This window comes from Myotis nattereri (assembly GCF_964212035.1).
Source record: "Myotis nattereri genome assembly, chromosome: 10".
Classification (NCBI taxonomy): Eukaryota; Metazoa; Chordata; class Mammalia; order Chiroptera; family Vespertilionidae; genus Myotis; species Myotis nattereri.
The window spans coordinates 53,364,395-53,385,216 of record NC_138085.1 but is presented as its reverse complement, the minus strand read 5'-3'; the positions used below and the strand labels follow the sequence as shown (position 1 = coordinate 53,385,216).

The 20,822-nt window shown below is 34.3% G+C and overlaps 1 protein-coding gene across 4 annotated transcripts in view; it reads right to left on the bottom strand.

Annotated features, from left to right (window-relative positions):
• CCDC88A (coiled-coil domain containing 88A) overlaps nt 1–20,822 on the bottom strand; it is a 110,672-nt gene that overhangs the window by 48,146 nt on the left and 41,704 nt on the right. For all 4 annotated transcript variants that reach the window (XM_081101476.1, XM_081101473.1, XM_081101474.1 and 1 more), the window contains exons 7-12: nt 19,880–20,020; nt 13,737–13,909; nt 7,399–7,480; nt 4,778–4,936; nt 2,965–3,111; nt 1,992–2,136 (exon numbers count right to left, since the gene is read on the bottom strand). In XM_081101476.1, coding sequence (XP_080957602.1) covers nt 1,992–2,136; nt 2,965–3,111; nt 4,778–4,936; nt 7,399–7,480; nt 13,737–13,909; nt 19,880–20,020 — 847 coding nt within the window. The remainder of the gene's footprint in view (nt 1–1,991; nt 2,137–2,964; nt 3,112–4,777; nt 4,937–7,398; nt 7,481–13,736; nt 13,910–19,879; nt 20,021–20,822) is intronic.

The window sequence follows — 20,822 nt, the reverse complement described above, 5'->3', positions numbered from 1 at the left end:
AACATAAACTGATTAACAAAAATAGAACCAGAGTCACAGAAGCATCCAACAGACTGTCCAACCTATGAGGGAAGTTGGGGGTTGAGGGGGTAAGAGATCAACCAAAGGACTTATATGCATACACATGGACACAGATAGTAGAGGGGTAAGGGCATATGCTGGGGGGTGGGGGTGGTCGAGGAGAGGTCTATGGGGGAAAAGGAGACTTATGTAATACTTTAAACAATAAAGAATTTAAACTTTAAAAAAATTAGGCTAAAATACATGATATACCTCAATAATACTTTGAATACCATGAATACTACGAATGTACTTCAAAGAAGCTTCAAGTCAGACTATGAGAATTAAAACAAATGCTTACAACACATTTTTAACAATATTAAAGAATGTCTGTAATATAGTCTTAGGTACAAAAAGGAATCCGAATTGTGCATACACATTAATCTGATGTCTAAAATCCTATGTCTGTGTAGAAAATCTTAGAAACAAGTTTTTTCAAATGTGAAAATGATTTAAGAAATTATTAGTGACTGATTTCCTCCTTTATATTTTTCCATATTCTACAAATTTTCTAGAAAGAAAAGCCCTTGTATATGTAAAAAACAAACAAAAATGACACCACATTAAAACAAATATTCAGGTATGTGACCCCAGCTAATAACTGCAAAGCTACTGATATAATGATCATCATCATCATAATGCTTAACATTCAAATGCTTATTATATAACCGGTACATTTTCTTAAGTATTAAGAAATTCAATCCTCACAACAACCCTTCAAGGTACTTACTATTATTGTCCTCACTTAACAGATGAAACTCTTAACAGTGTAATTTTAACTACTTTCAAAGTAGAAAACATTTAAGTCTGAATTGCTTTCTTTGTAACTCAATTCACAAGGAATAGAATAAAAGAAGTTCCACAACTATTTTAAGTTACATCTCAGCAAACCCACTAGATGAATATCATCACTTACTATGTAGGGAATTTACCTAGGGTCCTAGAATTTGCAAGTAGGTTCTCAAGTGTAAAACTAGAAAAAGTCTAATGGTAACAAATATGAGACATGTGTAAAAGTAATTATTCTGCAAGAGTTAGACTATAAACCGTCTTCAGACTTTACGTCTACCACACCACTATGTCCTCAGGGTCTGGTATAGTATTTTACACATGGTAGGTGCTTAATAAATACCTGCTGAAGGAAAGCAGGTGGAAGAATCTAATATTGGGTAAGTGAGGAATTATGGAACCTGTCTAATTCAAATAAATGGGACCTGAGTGTAATTTCAAGAAAGTCTATCAGTATTAGCATAATCACAGCTATAACACAAACAACTTTATTGTATAGTATATGCCCAGTTTTAAGACAGAAGATAAGTCAATAGTGGAGCTTAAGAAAAAAGAGTCAAGAGTTAAAAATTTATCTGGGGGCAGGGGGCATCTTTCATTATCTCCAGGGTATAACTGGGGCTAAACTGGTTGGTAGATATAATCCTAAAATGGGAATAATAATTCTCATATACTAATGAACATAGCCATGGAGATCCTTAACTTGTTCTATTCTGGCTACATATTCACCTAAAACTCTTCCCGCTAATTTTGACTTCCTATTTAGGTTTGAATAGAGTAAAAATATAGCTGACCAGTTAATGCGACTTTTCTGTTCTATTTAGTAGATGGCTATACTTCTCAAAATAAATTAATAAATTGGTATTCTAGTGTCTTATGATACTAACAAAATAATGCCTAAACAACTGATCAAATCTGTGATTGCACTCAAAAATAAGTTTCGCTGTAAGACATGCAAAGATAATCAGACCCAGCAATGTGGAAATAACAAATTGCTCTGTGAAATCATAGCTAGGGGCAGCTGGCCTGCCGAGACATCTCCAGCTAGGGAAAATAACTGCAATGAAATATCCAGAAATGTAAGCATAAATTCAACTTTATTTATTCACCATCCCATTTAAGTAAAACAATATTGGGAATACCTTCAGAAAGTTCACTAGTTCTGGATATTTGTTCTAACTCCCAGCCAAGATGTAATGATTCATCCATACTTTGTTTCTGTGCCATTTCCAAAGTCATATTTTCTTCCATTAATTCTTCAATCTTTTTTCTATCCATATCACGTTCCTTTTTTGTTGGCAGGAAGTAGGAAGAGAAAAGAAAGCTAAGAAACAGTACAATCTCAAGCTAATATTTTATTACTTATAACTTTTATCAGAAACTAAATAATGAGGATAAATTTTGAGTTGCTTAAAATTTTCAGTTTAAAGGCAATAACCAGTTATTATAATCACAATTGGTCATTATACTGACCACTTGTCTGATATTCTTTTAAAGTGAGCTATGGCACCCTAGCCAGTTTGGCTCAGTGGATGGAGCGTTGGCCTGCGGACTCAAGGGTCCCGTGTTCGATTCCGGTCAAGGGCATGTACCTTGGCTGTGGGCACATCCCCAGTGGGGGGTGTGCAGGAGGCAGCTGATCAATGTTTCTCTCATCGATGTTTCTAACTCTATCCCTCTCCCTTCCTCTCTGTAAAAAAATCAATTATATATATATATATATATATATATATATATATATATATATATAAAGTGAGCTTTGGGGACACTGAAAACATTTCTTCATAGTCAACATATTAATTTAGTAATATAACAAGAGATTCTGACTTAATGCTAAATAGTTTTATTTCTGTATTTTAAAGGCATTTGACAAAATAGCTTATTAGAGTTTATTTTTAAAATACAAGGCAAAATCAATAACACCCCTCTATAACAAAAGCAGAAATGTCCACTACTCCCACGTCCACAAAATTGCAAGCACTGAATTTATTTAGCTCATCTCTTCTTTGTTAAAGCATCTAGGACACTGCTGTCCTTTGTCATTATAGGGAAGTCAGATGAATCTCAGAATGCTTCCTTAGGGGTCATGCAATTGATCTCCCTTACAATACTTACCATTTCCATATCATGCAGTTTGGCCTTTAGTTGTAAATTCTCTTTCTCTAATTCATGTAATTTATCAGAACGAGCTCGAGTTCCTTCTAATTGGTCTTCCAACATGGTTTTTGTTTCTAGTAAAACTTGATTATCTTCTTTTAATTCCTATAAACATTTCAAATAGGCTTTATCACAAACATGTTAATATCTGTTAATTTTTTAAAGTCTGAAACATAAAAATTGTTGGTTGTAAAATAAGGCATTAATCTGGCCAGAATGGCTCAAGTGGTTGAGCATCAACCCATGCACAAGAGGTTGCCAATTCTATTCCCAGTCAAGGCACATACCCAGGTTCAGGCTTGACCCCCCATGGGGACATGCAGGAGGCAGCCAACTGATGTTTCGGTCTCATCGATGTTTCTATATCTCTCTCCCTCTCCCTTCCTCTAAAAAACAACAACAATAAAAACTTATTTAAAAAGACATTAATCTGTCTTTATTAACAGTTCTGTGCAAGAGTAAAGCTACTAAATAATAAAAATACAGTTGATTTTTTCTTGGCTTTAGTTCTCCCCCCAAATTTAAGCTAGTATGCAAACAAAACACTCAGTACTTCTATTAGAATGAGTAATACTACTATAATTTCACATAAAATTGTCAGGGTACATTTAAATCCCTTAATCATGAGGAGGAAAAACTAAGTATAGAGAGTCTTACAGATATTTAACACATAAATTTCCATAGAATTAGAACTTAATTTATTTACTGAAATAGATTTAAAGAATTCTCTCCACTTAAACTGTAACTTAGAAGTGAAGGGTTTGGGGTTTTTGAGTAAAATTCCAAGACTTTGAACTAATACTCACATAAATCATAAATAAAGGCTTTATCAATAAATATTTTACATAAGCATCTTGAGGACATGTTTTAAATCCCTACATCTGTTTTGAAGACATATGTTCACAAATCTATCTTGGTAAGCTTTACGCCTGTAATTTATAAGCTAACTTCAAGAGAAAGTATATTAAAATAGTGGCATCTATAAGGATCCTTTAACAGTGCCATATACTCATTTAAAAAATTGGCAAAGAATTCATATATACCTTATCTTTATAGTCTATTTAGTATATTTTTGATAACTTTTAGGCTCAAATGTTCTATGTTTTCTTATAATGTTTTCACTTCTTAATTTTTGCATACTCCTTCCTTCTTATCCCCATAATAAACATGACCAAGATCTCCACTGTTTGCAGACAATGAAGAAATTAACTAAGAAAGGAAAAAAGGATGCAGATGCAAAGATTATCCATTTTTTGCTGTCAATGTCAAACTCAACTTCATGCAACATTGTACAATAATCATTAAGTATGGAAAAATGTTTCTTCTAATTTGTTTATATGATTTACTGAGAAAGAGAGTGTATGAGCAGGTGTGCACACACAAGTGACTTCGTTGATCCTAATTTAGCATTCTGAGTTGAGTCAGCAATACGTCTGTTTTCACTCCTAGGGACAAGTTTAAAATTAGTAGAGAGAAATACTTTATTTTGACTATGAGGGAAGGACTTCAAAAATCTGCTCTACCTATAATGTTAAATAAAGGGATAAAAGAAGAGCCCCAAAGACTTAAATAAAATTAATAATGTCCAAATATCCCTTTTTAAATTCTAAGCAATATGCTGATCTATCATAAAATAAACATCTAAATGTATTTAGTTTGCTAAACATTTCAACAATTCCATTCATTTATTAAGTGCATTTTCATTGAATTTTGAAAATCATAACAGTTTTTAAAGAAATAAATTGTGAATGGTTTAAATTATGCAACATACCTCAACTCTTGCTTTATAAAACTCAATATCGTGCAGCCTTTCTTTATATCTGCTGACTTCACTTTCAAGCTTATCAACTCTGATTGCCTTCTCTCGAAGTGCATCTAATTCATCTCGGTACATTCTTGCAGAACGAGCATCCGAAAGCAAATTCATGTTCTAAACATAAATAAATATTAATATTTTAAATATTATTTTCTATTTCCCTCTTCGCACAACTTGATGAATCTACTAAAAAATCAATACATTATATACTTTAGAAATGTGGATTTGTGGTATGTAAATTATACCTCCATTAAATGGGGAGATATAGCCCCAGCCAGTGTGACAAAGTGGTTAGAGCCTGGGCCTATGCACTGAAGGGCCTTGGGTTCAATTCCCAGTCAAGGGCACATACCTGGGTTGTAGGCTCGATCTCTGGCCCCGGTTGGGGTGTGTGCGGGAGGCAACCATTCGATGTGTCTTTTTCACATTCATGTCTGTCTGTCTCTGTCTCTCTCTCACGTTCTATCTCTTTCTTTCTGTTCCACCTTTCCCCACTCCCGCCTCACCTCCCCATTCCACTCTAAAAAATTTGGAATGTAAAAATTACTCAGGATGTTTTAAAATAAGTTAACCTTTACCTAACATAACCATTTGCAATTTATTTAAGATGAAAAGAAAGTTAACTTTAAAATACAGGACAGGGAACACAAAAAAGAGCCAAACTCAATTATTAAAGTTGATCATTAGTTACTTTAGAGAAATAATGGTTCTATTCAGATATACTATAACATACTAAAATCCTGCTGGTTTTTTAATGCTTCCAAGTAAAATGATTAGTGCATATGTTTAATGCACATCTTAATGCCATTTGAGACAAATATTAAAATTCAAAAAAACCTTCTCGTAATCCTTAATCCTTTAGAACACTAGTTATTAAAGTGTGATACAAGGACTTCTGTGGTTTCCTGAAATCCTTTCAGGGAGTTCATGAGGTCAAAACTATTTTCAAAATAATCCTAATACATTATTTCTCTTTTTCACTCTCATTCTCCCATGAGGGCACAGTAGCGTTTTCTGAAGCTACATGGCATGTAGTATTGTAAATGAATAAATTCAGAAATAGATTCAAGAATCTAGTAGTCTTCAATTAAGGCAGGCATTAAAGAGATTTGCAAAAATGTAAGAGTACATTCTAGTTTTTGTTTTGTAAAATAATATTTACTTAAAATATAAACTTTATACTTTAAACTTTAACACTAGAGGCCTGGTGCATAAATTCCTGCACCAGTGGGGTCCCTCGGCCTGGCCTGTGGGATCAAGCCGAAACCGGTTCTCTGACATCCCCCAAGGGGTCCCGGATTGCGAGGGCACAGGCCAGGCTGAGGGACCCCACCAGTGCACGATCGGGGCCAGGGAGAGACACAGGAGGTTGGCCAGCCAGGGAGGAACTGCGGGAGGGCTCCAGGGCTTGTCCAGCCCATCTCACTCAGTCCTGATCGGCGGGACCCCAGCAGAAAGCAAACCTACCGGTTGAAGCGTCTGCCACATGGTAGTCAGTGCACGTCATAGCGAGCAGTTGAGTGGTCTTAGCATATCATTAGCATATTATGCTTTGATTGGTTGAACAGACGACTGGACAACTGGACACTTAGTATATTAGGCTTTTATTATATAGGATGGAACGGATTGAATATTGTTTTTAAAATAAATTAATAAATATTTTTAAAATTCTTAGCTTTTATTTCTAATTTGGTAAATACCAGTAGATATAATCCTATTAATTTTTAAGAGTGGAAGAAAGTCTTGAGACCAAAAAGATTGAGAACCACTGTATTGGAGGTAAAACTGATACAAAAAAACCCTGCTACCAAGACGTGGAAGAGCAGCCACAGCATATCTAGAAATAAAGATTATCATGTACAATCTCACAGATCTAGAAAGGTCAAAAAATAAAAAACGAAGAGAACAGAAAAGTCCCAGTTTATGACCCTGCAAGTGCAGTATTCCCTGAAGTTAAAATGCAGGTTAGGGGAGGTAAGGTAAAGAAAATTGTCTAGCTTCAATTCAACATTATGCAGTGATTAAAAGTAGTAACTTCTTAAACAAATCTTGGTTAAAGATGCAAAGAAAACACACTTTAGTAAAAAAAAAAAACACCAAAAAACACCTTGTTTTAAGTAAAAAGTTTTATCTTATTTAATAGGAAAAGAATGAAAAATTAAAGGCATTCTGTCTTATATAACATAAAGCACCATCAGAGAGTGGAGACCTAGGGAGATATACATTAGCAGCCACAATTTATAGTGTAGTTGTTTCAGCTTCCAAGCCCACAGAAGCCAGTTACATAAAAAAGAGAAACTTGGAACCACCCTAATCCTGAGGCTCCTTTGAATCTTAGCAAAGTTTAAACAGCACTGATACAGAAAAAGAAAAAAAAAAAATAGTCCACAGACTGATTTCTAGTTTTGGCTCTGGCATTTTTGAAGAGAAAAACACTGAAAAAGTAATCAGTTCTCTTGAAATCTCAGTAACCTCAGAAAGTATTAAGGTAAACGTTATAAATTATAAGGAGAAAAATCAATTTCCAATTTCCAATTACTCAGTGGTCCTATGTAATAAAAGTTTCAGGTACAAACCTCTTGCTGCAGCCTTTTTAGCTCTATTTCCATTTGCTCAAGTTCTTGTTTGCAGTCCAGCAACTGTTCAGTCTTTTCCTCCCTTAAGTGCAAAAAACATTTATTAAAAAGTAAGCTTACTGCTTTAAAAAACTATAATCATCTTCATGAATACAAATTATTATTACTAAATGTCTAGTTGAACATAGTATTAGCCATGACTCCAACCCAGGGGGGAAAGACAAGGAAATAGATTTTAGGAATTTATATGATTAGATGTCATCAATAAAACTCCCCCTAAACCTCAATGATTAGCATCCTCATAGTTAATAAGGTAGTTTCTCTCCATCTTTCCTGACATCTCCCATTCCCATTCTTCTTTTTCTTTCTCCCTCTCTGCACAGTCAAAACCAAATAAGCTGAACAAATTTTTATGCAATGCAATACTATCTGGGTCTGAGATTTATAAAGGACTCCAAACTATCTTCAACATTCACAATGGCCTAAAGGAAATGATACCCTGCCACACAGATACCTAAATCTTTACAATTCTCTTGGTTTCTTTCCTGAAGCCTATAAACATCCTCAAATTTCTCCAAATTTTTTCTCTTTACACTGCTTTACTTTCTCAGTTTTCTATTTGCCTTCAGAGCCAACCTCCTCAAAATCAAGTTTCCATTATCTCTACTATTCAACTTTCTGATTTTTTAGTAAAAAAGATAACTGCTCATTGTAGAAAATAATCTGCTGTTGACATCTCTCACACCCATACATTTTTTAAAAACCATAATTTTTTTAGCACATCCAATTTATGTTTTTAATGTTTTTTAAATTGAACTTATTAGGGTGACATTGGTTAATAAAATTATACAGGTTTCAGGTATACTCAAAACTATAATTTTTAATGGAGAAATAGTCCCTTTGACAGAGAAACCATAATTAATTTAAGTGGATTTTATTCTTTATAGTAATAAATAATGTTTTGGTAAATGAACTCATTATACATTATACACTGAGTGGGCAGATTATTATGACTGGCCAGATTATTATGACCACCCCATCAGTATAATGAAGTGAATTAGTTATGCAAATAATAATAATAATAATAATAATAAAACCTTGAGAGTATCTGCTTAGGAAGTTTTCAATATTCAGTATTTTTAGAAGTGTCAATGAAGTACTGATAGGGTGGTCATAACAATCTGGCCAGTCATAAACATCTGGCCACTCACTGTACATTATACAGGACAGATTTCTAAAACTAAATTATAGTTTAAAGGTACCTGATATACTATTGTCAAACTGCCCTCCAGAAAAGTCAATATCAATTTAGAAGGCAACAACAGAGGATAAAAGTGCCTATATGTGAAACAATTTAACAACTGAAAAATGCTGTCACTGTTCTAATTTACATTTATTTGAACACTAGGAAAGGCTAAATTTGTTTTCTTAGGTCTGTGGCATTAAAATGATAAAAAGCTACTACACTTTTGCAATTTATAAGATTTCTTACAAATATTTCTTTATAGATTAAGATTATCAATTTTTTCAAAAAGTATAAACAAATTCTATTTATTATTATAGTAATATACATACATATATATACAGACATATATATGACATAAAACTGCAATTTTAAGTGTACCATTTTTAAGTGTACAATTTTAACCATTTTAAGTGTACAATTCAGTGGCATTAATTACATTTAAAATGTTGTTAAATGACCATGACTATCTATTTCCAAACTCTTTTATTACCCCAAACAGAAACTCTGTGCCCATTAGGCAATAACTCTCCAATTCCCCCAGACCCCCACAGCCTCTACCTCTAATCTACTTTCTGTTTCTCTGAATTTGTTTATTAAAGATATTTCATTTAAGTGGAATCATAAAATATTTGTCCTTTTGTATCTGATTTCTCACTTAGCAAATTGTTTTCAGGGCTCATCCATGTTTAGCAGTTATCAAAATTTCATCCCTTTTTATGGCTGAATAACAGTCCATCACATGCCTATAGCACATTTTGTTTATCCATCCATCAGTTCGTGGACACTGAGGTTGTCTCTACCTTTTGGCTTTTGGTAATAATACTGCAATGAACAATGGCATACAAGTATCTGTTTGAGTTCCTGTTTTAAATTTTTGGGGGATATACAGTATCTAGGAGTGGAACTGCAGGGTCATATAAAAATTGTTTTACTTTCTGAGAAATATTGTCAAATGCTTTTAATTTTACTTATTTTTTTTCTGGATGTTTACATATTTATATTTTTATACAAATAGAGCAACCACCTTTTACAAATACTTTTTTTGCTTTTGTGTACAGTTCTTCCCTACCTAGAGAACAAATATATATTCATCTGCATATTACTTTCTGATTCTTTTAGCATTATCTCATTTTTTACATTTAGCTCTTTAATCCAGTGGTCACCAACCGGTGGTCTGTGAGGTCTGCAAGGTTGGTGACCGCTGCTTTAATCCATGTGGAATTCACTTTGGTGTATGTGAGGTATAAATTTAAATAAATTTTCCAAAACAGTTATCCAGGAGTTCAAATATTTGTGCACCCATTTGACCACTATATTTATAGCAATAAGGTTTTCCATCCACACATCCCCACTAACACTGGTTTTCATAGAGTCAATTACATCTTTATTCCCAAATCCAGTGGATTATTTTCAGATGTCTCTGAAAAATTTAGTAGCATTAACTCCATTGTTCCTGACAATCTCTCCACTGGCTTCCATGACTTCACACTTGGGTTTTTCTACTTTACTGACTCTTTTGCTGATTTCATGTTTTGGGCCTATCTTTTGGCTAACAACTGTCAAGCTCTCATTACCTGTGCTAGGTATTTTCGCTAATAAGCACTTCACACTTTGCTAAGCGCTTAATCCTTACAAGAGCCTTCTGAGAAATAATAGCACTGATAGCAGCTCACATTTAGTGAGCACTTACTAGTAATACTAGACACTATTCACTTTCATATTTACCTCACATAACAATGTGGCAATAGGCAGAAGTATTCCTAGTTATTAGGCTACGAAACCAAGCAGCCTTAAAGAGGTTAGCTTGGTCAGCCCTAACCGGTTTAGCTCAGTGGATAGAGCGTCGGCCTGCGGACTGAAGGGTCCCGGGTTCGATTCTAGTCAAGGGTATATACCTTGGTTGCGGGCACATCCCCAGTAGGGAGTGTGCAGGAGGCAGCTGATCGATGTTTCTCTCTCATCGATGTTTCTAACTCTCTATCCCTCTCCCTTCCACTCTATAAAAAATCAATAAAATATATTTTTTTAAAAAAGAGGTTAACTTGGTCAGAGTGACTCAATTAAGAAGTGTTGAGCCAGGAGTGACACTCAGGCAGAATGTATCAAAAGCTCATGAGTTTGGCCCTAGCCGGTCTAGGCTGGCTTAATGGACAGAGCATTGGTCTGTGGACTGAAGGGTCCCAGGTTCAATTCTGAACAAGGGCACATGCCTGGGTTGTGGGCTCGATTCCCAGTTGGGGGCATGCAGGAGGCATCCAATCAATGATTCTCTCTCATCATTCATGTTTCTATCTCTCTCCCTCTCCCTTCCTCTCTCTGAAATCAATAAAAATACATTTTTAAAAAAGTTTATCTCATAACTCAATTTAAAAGTGAGAAAAGTATCTAAATCGGCCTTTCTCCAAGAAGATATACAAATGGCCAATTAGTACAGAAAAAGATGCTCACCATCATTAGTCATCAGGGAAATGCAACTCAAATCCGCAATGAGATATCACTTCATACCCACTAGGATAGCTATAATCAAAAGGTGTCAAATGAGTATAGGTGAGGATATGGAGAAATTGCTGGTAGGAATACAAAATGGTGCAGCCAAATATTTTAACAGTTCCTCAAAATGTTAAATATAGAAAGAACTACCATATGACCTAGCATTTCCACTTCTCAGTATATACCCTAAGGAATTGAAAACATCATGTCCACACAAAAATGTGCACATGAATGTTCATAGGAGCATTATTCATAATAGCCAAAAATGTAAACAAGTCAAATGCCCATCAACTGATAAGTAACCAAGCATGGTATATATCCATCTAATGTTATTTAATCATCAAAAGGATGAAATACTGATACATACTACAACATGGATCAACCTTGACAACATTGTGCTAGTGAAGAAGTCAGTCACAAAATGCCATATAATGTACAATCCATTTATATGAAGTTTCCAGAATAGGCAAAACCATGGAAATAGAAAATATATTAGTGTTTGCCAAGAGTTGTCAAGGGCAAAGAGGTATTGGGACTGACTGCTAATGGGTATGGCCCTTCTCTTTGGGGTGACAAAAATGTCTTGGAATCAATGTGTGAGAGTTGTGCAACTCTATGAATACACTAAAAATTATTGAATTGTATACTTTAAAAGAAATTTTCTGATATATAAATTATATCTCAATAAAGTTATTTTTAAAAAGAATAATTTGTGTGACACAAAATCTCTGAAAACATGGGATTCATGAAGGCAGAAAAATTATTAAAGAAAACTTTTGATAGTGTTAACTACTGCATAAAAATGTAATTTTTAAGGAAATTACTTCTTCCAGCCAAAATGCAAATAATACTTTTACTCTGTATGTTAATAAGTCAAAAGCAATTATATTATAATGTACCGCCCATAAGTATGTTATTAGTTAATTTGCATGTTCTCATTACAATTATTTATTTCCGTTAGGTCTAAGGCAATTTCAACTATTTTTATCCATCCTGATTTTCATACTTCATCACTTTAGTAAAGATCTGTCCCAGCAAAAAGATGTAAAATAAATTTTAATAGAAGAAATCCACCAAGGAACACATTTTTAAGGACAACAACGATATTAGATAGTATCTGATGAAACGCTAGTTTCTAGGAATACTTGCTATATACAGCATATTTAGTTACTAATAAAAAATTTTTACATTTTCTAATCAGCATATGAAAGACCAAATCTTATCAATCCCTTTTAAGATGTTTGGCATTTTAATAACTCCATGGCAAGTAAATTTTATGTAAAAATCAAATTCTAATATAGTGCAAAATGTTAAATGAATTCACAGCCAGCATTGCAGTTCTAATTGCATGCTTTATCTAAAGACTGGAGAAGATGGTACTAAATTATATGGAACAAACTAGTGTTCACTGTTTAGGCTATCCATTAACTGCCAGTCAAACTAATAACAGCAATCGCTTCCCTAATTTTCCTGGTGCAGCTGTTTATAGAATATCCTGGGCGTGTTCACTGCAATAGATACATAATAATGCAGACATCCACAATGTAGGCTGTATTTATTTTTTTTCACATTTTTCTATAAACTGTGTATTTTTTCTACCTTGTATATTTAATCACTTTCTTAAACCAACTGCTTTAAACAATCAGTAAATAAACTTAATCTCTATATTGTGGCTTTAAATTTAAATCTATACTCTAAAGCCCAAATTCCAGGGAAGAAAACAACAAAAAGAAAAAGTCCAAGTACAAAAATCCTTTGTTCTTTTTTAAGTGCAAAATAAAAAATCCCCAGCAGGGATTGGTCATGTCTTTACATGTGATTCACCAAGGAATGCCTATGTGACACATACTGACTTTTCTGTAATGTTCTTTGAAAAATAAATTTCACCAGCACCAACCAATCTGAATATTTACCACTGCTAAGTACATGAGTCAGGCTTTTCAATTACTCAATGCAGAAGATACACACACAAAATTATTTGTAAAACTGTATGTCAACAATTCAGTCTTTTATAACATTAATTTTATTTTTATATGTATATTTTATTCATTTTAAAGAGGGGGCGGGGGGAGAGATTGATTGGTCACCTCCCTAACATGCCCCGACCAGGGATGGAATCCACAACTTGGGTATGTGCCCTGACTGGAATTGAACCCACCACCTTTCAGTGCACAGGATGATGCTCCAACTAACTGAACCACACAGGCCAGGGCCACAACATTAATTTTAAAAGAACTAAACTTATTGATCTGTATCAGTGGTTGTCAATATTTTGTATTTAAAGCATGTAAAAATAAAACTATTAAGGAGATCCCAATCTGCCAAGGAAGAACATTATTTTATAAAAGAAAGGGCATTTTAACACTAGATAAGTAGGGCATAAATCCAGAATCAAGTGCAACCTTTAAATTTTTAAGATTTAGCATTTAAAAAAAACCTAATGCTGGTCTCCTTATTTTTCTCATTTTGACAAAAACTAGTAAAAATTGTGACTCAGGCCAGCAATTAAGAACTACTATCTATATACCATAAGCCTAAAAATATTGTTTAGGTCACCTTTCAACCATATAAATTGAATGAACCTTAAAAATTGGCAACTTACAACTCCTGTCTCAGCCTTCTTATCTTGGCCTTAGCATCTGCTAGTTCCACTGACAGATGTTGTCGACTTTCTGTCCGCTTCATGCCTGGAGAACCACAGGGTGACTGTGCAGATGAAGACGCATGGGGTAGAAAATGAAGACCATCCCGTTCTTCAGAGAGTTCTATGATGGTCTAAGGAAATGTGGAAACGAACACAGAATCACTTTTAGTATTTTACCTATCAAAGACCTAAATACATGAACACTATTCACTGTCTCTAAGTACTATACTATGATATCAAAACAATTCATTGATAAAAAAAAAACTTAACTCTGTCATATTTAGTTGTCATTAAAAGTTTGAATCAGTGGGTCATGGACAAGCTATTAGTAATAGTAGAAGATAATAGTAGAAGATGACAACACTCTTTTCCATTTTTAGTTTAACAAAAGAAATCAATTATAGTAAAATACTTCGACCAGATGGCAACTGCCAGAAAGGCATAAAAGACATTGACGTAGGGAAGAAATTAACCCAAGAATGATATATCTACCACTGTGCTGTCAAATATGGTAGTCAGCAGCACAAGTGGCTATTGAAGTACAAATCTAAAAAATTAAAAATACAGTTCAATAGTCACACTAGGCACATTTCAAGAGCACAACAGCCATATGTAGCTAATGGTTATTATATTGAACTAGAGGTCCGTGGCAGGAAGATTCCTGCAAGAATAGGGCTTCCTGCGGCCGGAGCGAAGCAGAGAAGGGAGCGAAACCCGCCGAGGCAGGCTTCGCTCCCGCCTCCGCCGCCCTGCTTGCTTCCCTCCCGCCCTGCTTACTTTTCCGCAGCTTCACTCCCTTCTGCAGCACGTGGCTTCCTTCTATGTTGTCTTCAGTCTTCACTCCCTGCCTGCGTATGCAAATTAACTGCCATCTTTATTGCATTAATTTGCATACTCATCTGATTAGCTGGTGGCATAGCAGAGTGACACCAATTTGCATGTTTCTCTTTTATTAGTGTAGATAGTGCAGAAATATAATCTTGCCATCATTACAGAATTGGACAATGCTCTAGAATTGTAAACAGGGATCTCAGGGAGACCTACCAGAATCTCAGATGTCTCATTCAGTCCCTTAATTCTGCAAAGTAACTGAGACACAGAAATTGACTTGTCCATAATCACACAATTAGCTAGTAGCAATACCAAGACTCCAAGCCAGTCTCAACTCTGTATCTTATACTCTCTCTTACAATAGTTCCAATCTGCTTCCCGTCTCAATGCTTCCTTCCCTAATCACTTTTTCTAGAACCCCTCTATAAAACACAAATCTCCTTCTGGTTATCCTAAATGTGGACTTTAAGGGGTTTCTAATCTACATGTACCTCACTCAATCATGTATCCATTCCCCTAATTTTCCTTTTATTGGAAAATTCTCTTATTCTACCAATTTTTCAGCCTTTTTTTCAAACTTCTTTGGCAAACAGAAATTGTCTTCTATGGAAATTTCAACTGTCCTATATCAGACAGAATGGGTGGGATTACCACCTCAGGACCATGAGATCACCACCCTCACTTAATTTCTCATTACCAAGTTTTACACCACCCTCACTAAATCATTATTTTTCCTCTTCCTTTATTTTTTTAAACCACACACGGAATTCATTTCCTTATCCTTGAGATATATTTCAGCACCTGAATGAAGGTCTATCCAACAATCGCTTTCACAGATTCTAGTTTGTCTATTGATAAACCACAGAATGTGACTTCCCAAGTTCTTTTCCCTCTACAACTTCTCATCCATTCCCTATTTGGTACATACAGGCTTCTACAGTGAAGGCACCATTCCTCTTTTGTGCCATGATTCCTTAACTATCATTACTCCCATATCACCATCCCTATGCCTGAACCTTTAATCATTCAACTCCCCCCTTTTATCCAGTCAAACAAATTTTTCCTGCCTACTCGAGTTCTTCATCAGCCTGGAGCTACAATTAGGTCCGTAAATGTCACCCTTACTTTCTAATTTAATACTACCATGCCATCTTTGCCTATGGCTCACTCTTTTGAGGGGGAAAAAGGGAAATATTTACAGAACTTCTAACTAGAGATTTTCCAACAAGATCTCATCCAATACTATAATTTGTAATATAAGTATTATGTCTATTTTAGATTAAATAACTTAACCAAAGTCACACATCTAATAATATATATAAAAGGAATTCAATTTCAAATCTGACTCTAACACTATGTTATTTTCCTTACCTACCATCATTTTTCTTTTCCCCATTCCTGCTCCAAGGTAATAAAGAACTCAAGAGAAAAACAACAACAAATACATAGCCCGACTACAGGTCTATTTTCAATTAAGCTCTTTCCAATGTCCATCCATCCTTTTATGGAAAATCTCTCTGATTTCCTGGCAAATTTCCCCATAATGGCTATTATAAATATAATCCCCTTTCTTTACTTACGCCTTCAACTGCAAACAGCTATCATTACTTCCAACAAATGACCTCTCCTCCAACTTGTCTAAGAAACAAAACCACTTGCGATTAAAGCCTCCATTTTTACATATCGCTTGCTCCCTACACATGGTCCTTATTTCTATAACATTTTCAATTGGCTTTTTTCTTTGTTCTTCAAAGGTATACATACAAGTCTCTTCTATACAGGAAAAAAAACAACACATTTCTCTCTTACTACTCTTCTATTTCTCTTCAATGGTATTTTTTGAAAAATAGTTTATATGTTCATTGACAATAATTCATCCTATCCACTCATCCAGTGTGTCTAGCCCAACTTCCCTGTCACTGTGCATAGCGTCATTAATCTCCATAGTAGCCCAGGCTCAATTTTCACTGAGTCAATTTTTATTGGTTAATTTTCTTTCTGTCTCAATTATCTGTAATTTTGTTTCCTAACATCTCCTGACTCTAACCTGTACACCGTGTTTAATAAATATTTGTTTCACGCACAAGTAAATTAGAACTTGTTACCTTTTATTTTTCATTTGCAATGTATTTTTTTCCAGTAAACCAAATAATCTTTCTTAGACCTCCTTTATATCTCTGATCATATCCAGCATAGTAATGAGATGCTCAAACATATTATAACTGAGTAACTGATAAAATGGAGAACTCAAGAAAAGTACTGGAGACACATACTACAATTGAACTAAAAAAAATGGTGATATGCATCTCACACCTGTCAGACTGGCTATCATCAACAAATCAACAAACGACAAGTGCTGGAGAGGATGTGGAGAAAAAGGATCACTTGTGCACTGCTGGTGGGAATGCAGACTGGTGCAGCCACTATGGAAGACAGTATGGAGTTTCCTTAAAAAAACTGAAAATGGAACTCCCATTTGACCCTGTGATCCCACTTCTAGGATTATATCCCAAGAAACCAGAAACACGAATCAGAAAGGATATATGCACCCCTATGTTCATAGCAGCACAATTCACCATAGCTAAGATCTGGAAACAGCCTAAGTGCCCATCAGTAGATGAATGGATTAGAAAACTGTGGTACATCTACACGATGGAATACTATGCTGCTGTAAAAAGAAAGGAACTCTTACCATTTGCAACGTCATGGATGGAACTGGAGAGCATTATGCTAAGTGAAATAAGCCAGTCAATGAAGGAAAAATACCACATGATCTCACTCATTCATGGATAATAGAGACCATTATAAACTTTTGAACAATAATAGATACAGAGGCAGAGATGCCTCAAACAGATTGTCAAACTGCAGCGGGAAGGCCGGGGAGGGTTGGGGGGCAGGAGGTAGGGGGGTAAGAGATCAACTAAAGGACTTGTATGCATGCATATAAGCATAACCAATGGACATAAGACACTGGGGGATAGGGGAGGCTAGGGGACTGTCTAGGGCGGGGTGATAAAATGGACACATATGTAATACCCTTTGTAATACTTAAAGCAATAAAAAAAAAAAAAAAAAAAGTTCATAATAAAAAAAAAAAAAAAAAAAAAAAAAAAAATGGTGATATGGAGGTATCAAGAGCTTCCAGATGCCAATGCACAGAGCACAAAAGAACTATGGGCCGAAAAAATATTTTTAAAAAGGAAAGAAAGAAACTTGTTACTAAGAATTAAGAGCATCTAGAGGTATTTTCCATTGAAGACTATGTAAACACTTTGACTTTTCTCTTATGACTGCAGTTTCTTGAGCTGAAGGCCTCTGGACATTTTCCCAAATATCTGACAGGAAATGTCATTAAAGCATAACTTTAATTAAATAAGTCTTCTCTGATCCTTACGATCCTAGACATTCCACGAGCAGATGCAAGTAATATCTTCTTTCTTTAAATTCCTATAGTGTTTAGGTACATGTCTCTTTTTGGTATTTATAACTTTCAAAATTATCTTTTCTAATTAGTCCTGATGACCCAAATTAAAATTCTCCCTTTCCCCGCTCCCCCAAGAGAACTGAACTGGGATTAAATCACCTAGCAACTTGTTTCCTGAATACTATAGACAGGAGAAAAGGACTGATTCTTTCTTCCTTGTTAGAAAAACAAATTCAACAAAAATGCTTAATCAGGCAAGTTTTAAAAAGGCTTTTCAAATAATCTATAGTGTTTATTATTCCTTTTAGTTTTAACACAGACAATGTAATGACAAGTATTTTGTTCACATTTTTCCAAAATAATGTACTGCTTCATACCATATTAATCAGTTCATGTAAGTGAGATTAAATTTATCAGTTATATGAAACCAAAGTATAGATTTTTAAAAATTTTTAAATTTCAGAGAGAGGAAGGAAGAAGGAGAGAGAGAGAGAAACATGAATGATGAGAGTCATTGACTGGCTGCCTCCTGCATACCCCTTACCAGGGATTGAGCCCGGGCATGTGCCCTGACTGGGAATCAATCCGCAACTTCCTGGTTCATAGGTTGATACTCAACCACTGACCCACACTGGCCGGGCCAAAGTATAGATTTTTAGAAGTAATTTCTCAGAAGTTGGAGGACACCTTAGCAAAATATCTTTAATATCTTGAAATACAAAGGGATGGTCTAGAAATGAATAAAGTGATGAAAAGATACTAATATAAAAAAAGATACAGCATATGGTTCAAAAATCAGATTGAAAATGAAACAAAATTCAGGATAACTTTGATATATACTAGAGATTTTTTCAATTTACTCTTTTATTTCTTTGGTCTCACTGTATTAGCTTTTTTAAAAATTTTAATTATTGCTCTAAAATATTTATTTCCTATATTGTCTTCTTCAATGACTGAAGAAAAACCGAAAATTCTCATCAGAACTGAATATACTCTAAAGAGACATGAAAGTTTTGTTCATAAAAATAAATCTTTAGGAATTTCTTCTGTATAGTCTTTTATTTGTCCCAAGAGTAATCAAATGCTGTATAAATCAGCTGAAAACTGTCTCCATGTAAATGGAACAAATGATCAAAGCTATACATTCTCCTGACTGGCCGAGTACTTTGGTCTGATACTCAGAAAGTATTACTCACCGCCACATGCATTGAAGTCTAGACTCCTCTAAAAATTACAAGCTGTTTTCAGAGAGCACAGGCAAAAAATTCTGGAGCAATTTTTCCACTTTTTAAAAAGCAAAGTACTGTCTTAAACAAGTTTATAATAATTCTTTTTTTTTTTTAAATCACACCTCATTATACTGACTACAAAAATTTGAGAACTTTTGTGGGACATTTTATACAGAACACCTGTTATTCTCCTTTTATTAACACTCATTTTTCCAACCTCACATGGTAATAAAACTAAAAATTATCCTTAAGTAAATTCTTATGCTTCAAGGCAATGATTTTTCCACTTACATCAACGATACTTTCAGTTTCACACTTTTGTACTGTTGCCGAGCTATGGGGATGACTTAAGAAAACATATAGGAAAAAAATCAGAATAATAATTTAAAAGGAAAGGAAGAAAGAAACCCTAATTGTAATCTGTTTACTAGTTTACTGTTTAAATTTGTCTAATCTGGGGCCCGTATGTCCTTTCTGGTTCCTATGTCACGCACACACACACACAAAAAGCATACCGTATTTTAATAAAGTATCAATTCTGAAGTGTTTCTAAATGCTATTTTTTCTCTTTTTTTGGAAATCAAACTTTGGTAATACACTGAAAGAAATTTACAAACCTCTGAATGTTCATCTCTCTCATCTATAAGTCTTTTTAGATGCAACACCATATTTTTCAAAAGTGGTTCTATTTCCTCCTGAGACATATCAGTCACTTCCATCCATTGCAAATCAAACACATTTTCCTGATTATGGGTTACCTTTAGAAAAACAACCAAAATACATAACTTTTAAAATGGCTAATACTTAAAATCTATTTCATTTTAGCAAAATATTAGCTCAAATATTATGTCCCATATAATAAAAATATAAAAAGCAAATATGATGTTTAAAAAAGCATTTTAAAGTAATGAATGATGAAAAAGCTACTACTAAAAATTATTTTTAAAAACATTTTTTAAATATAAATTTTTAAATAAATTTCTATTTCTTTTCCAATTAAAAAAATAAGATATCTCATTCAGCCCTAACTGGTTTGGCTCAGTGGATAGAGCATCGGCCTGCAGACTGAAGGGTCCCAGGTTCGATTCCGGTCAAGGGCATATATATACCTTGGTTGTGGGCATTTCCCCAGTAGGGGGTGTGCAGGAGGCAGCTGATCGATGTTTCTCTCTCATCGATGTTTCTAACTCTCTATTCCTCTACCTTCTCTTTAAAAAATCAATAAAAATATTTTTTAAAAAAGATATTTCATTCAAAGCATTCTTAAAGGAAGGTAATATTGATGTCTGACAACTGCTTTAACAAAATCAATTTAACTTTTTATTAGATAATACTAAATGTACTGTACTTTAATCTAAAAGTAAAAGTTTTTTAATCATATAGGATATATGTTCTTGTATTTTTATACTTGAAAAGCTAATTCATTATAGATTCTGAAGATGACACCATTACAGAACCTAAGGAGAAAAGGACTCCCAGTATAAAGATTTTAAAAAAATTGAAAGTTATATAAGTAAAATACTTAGTTCTTGCTTTTCTTTTCTCACCATGATTCTGATA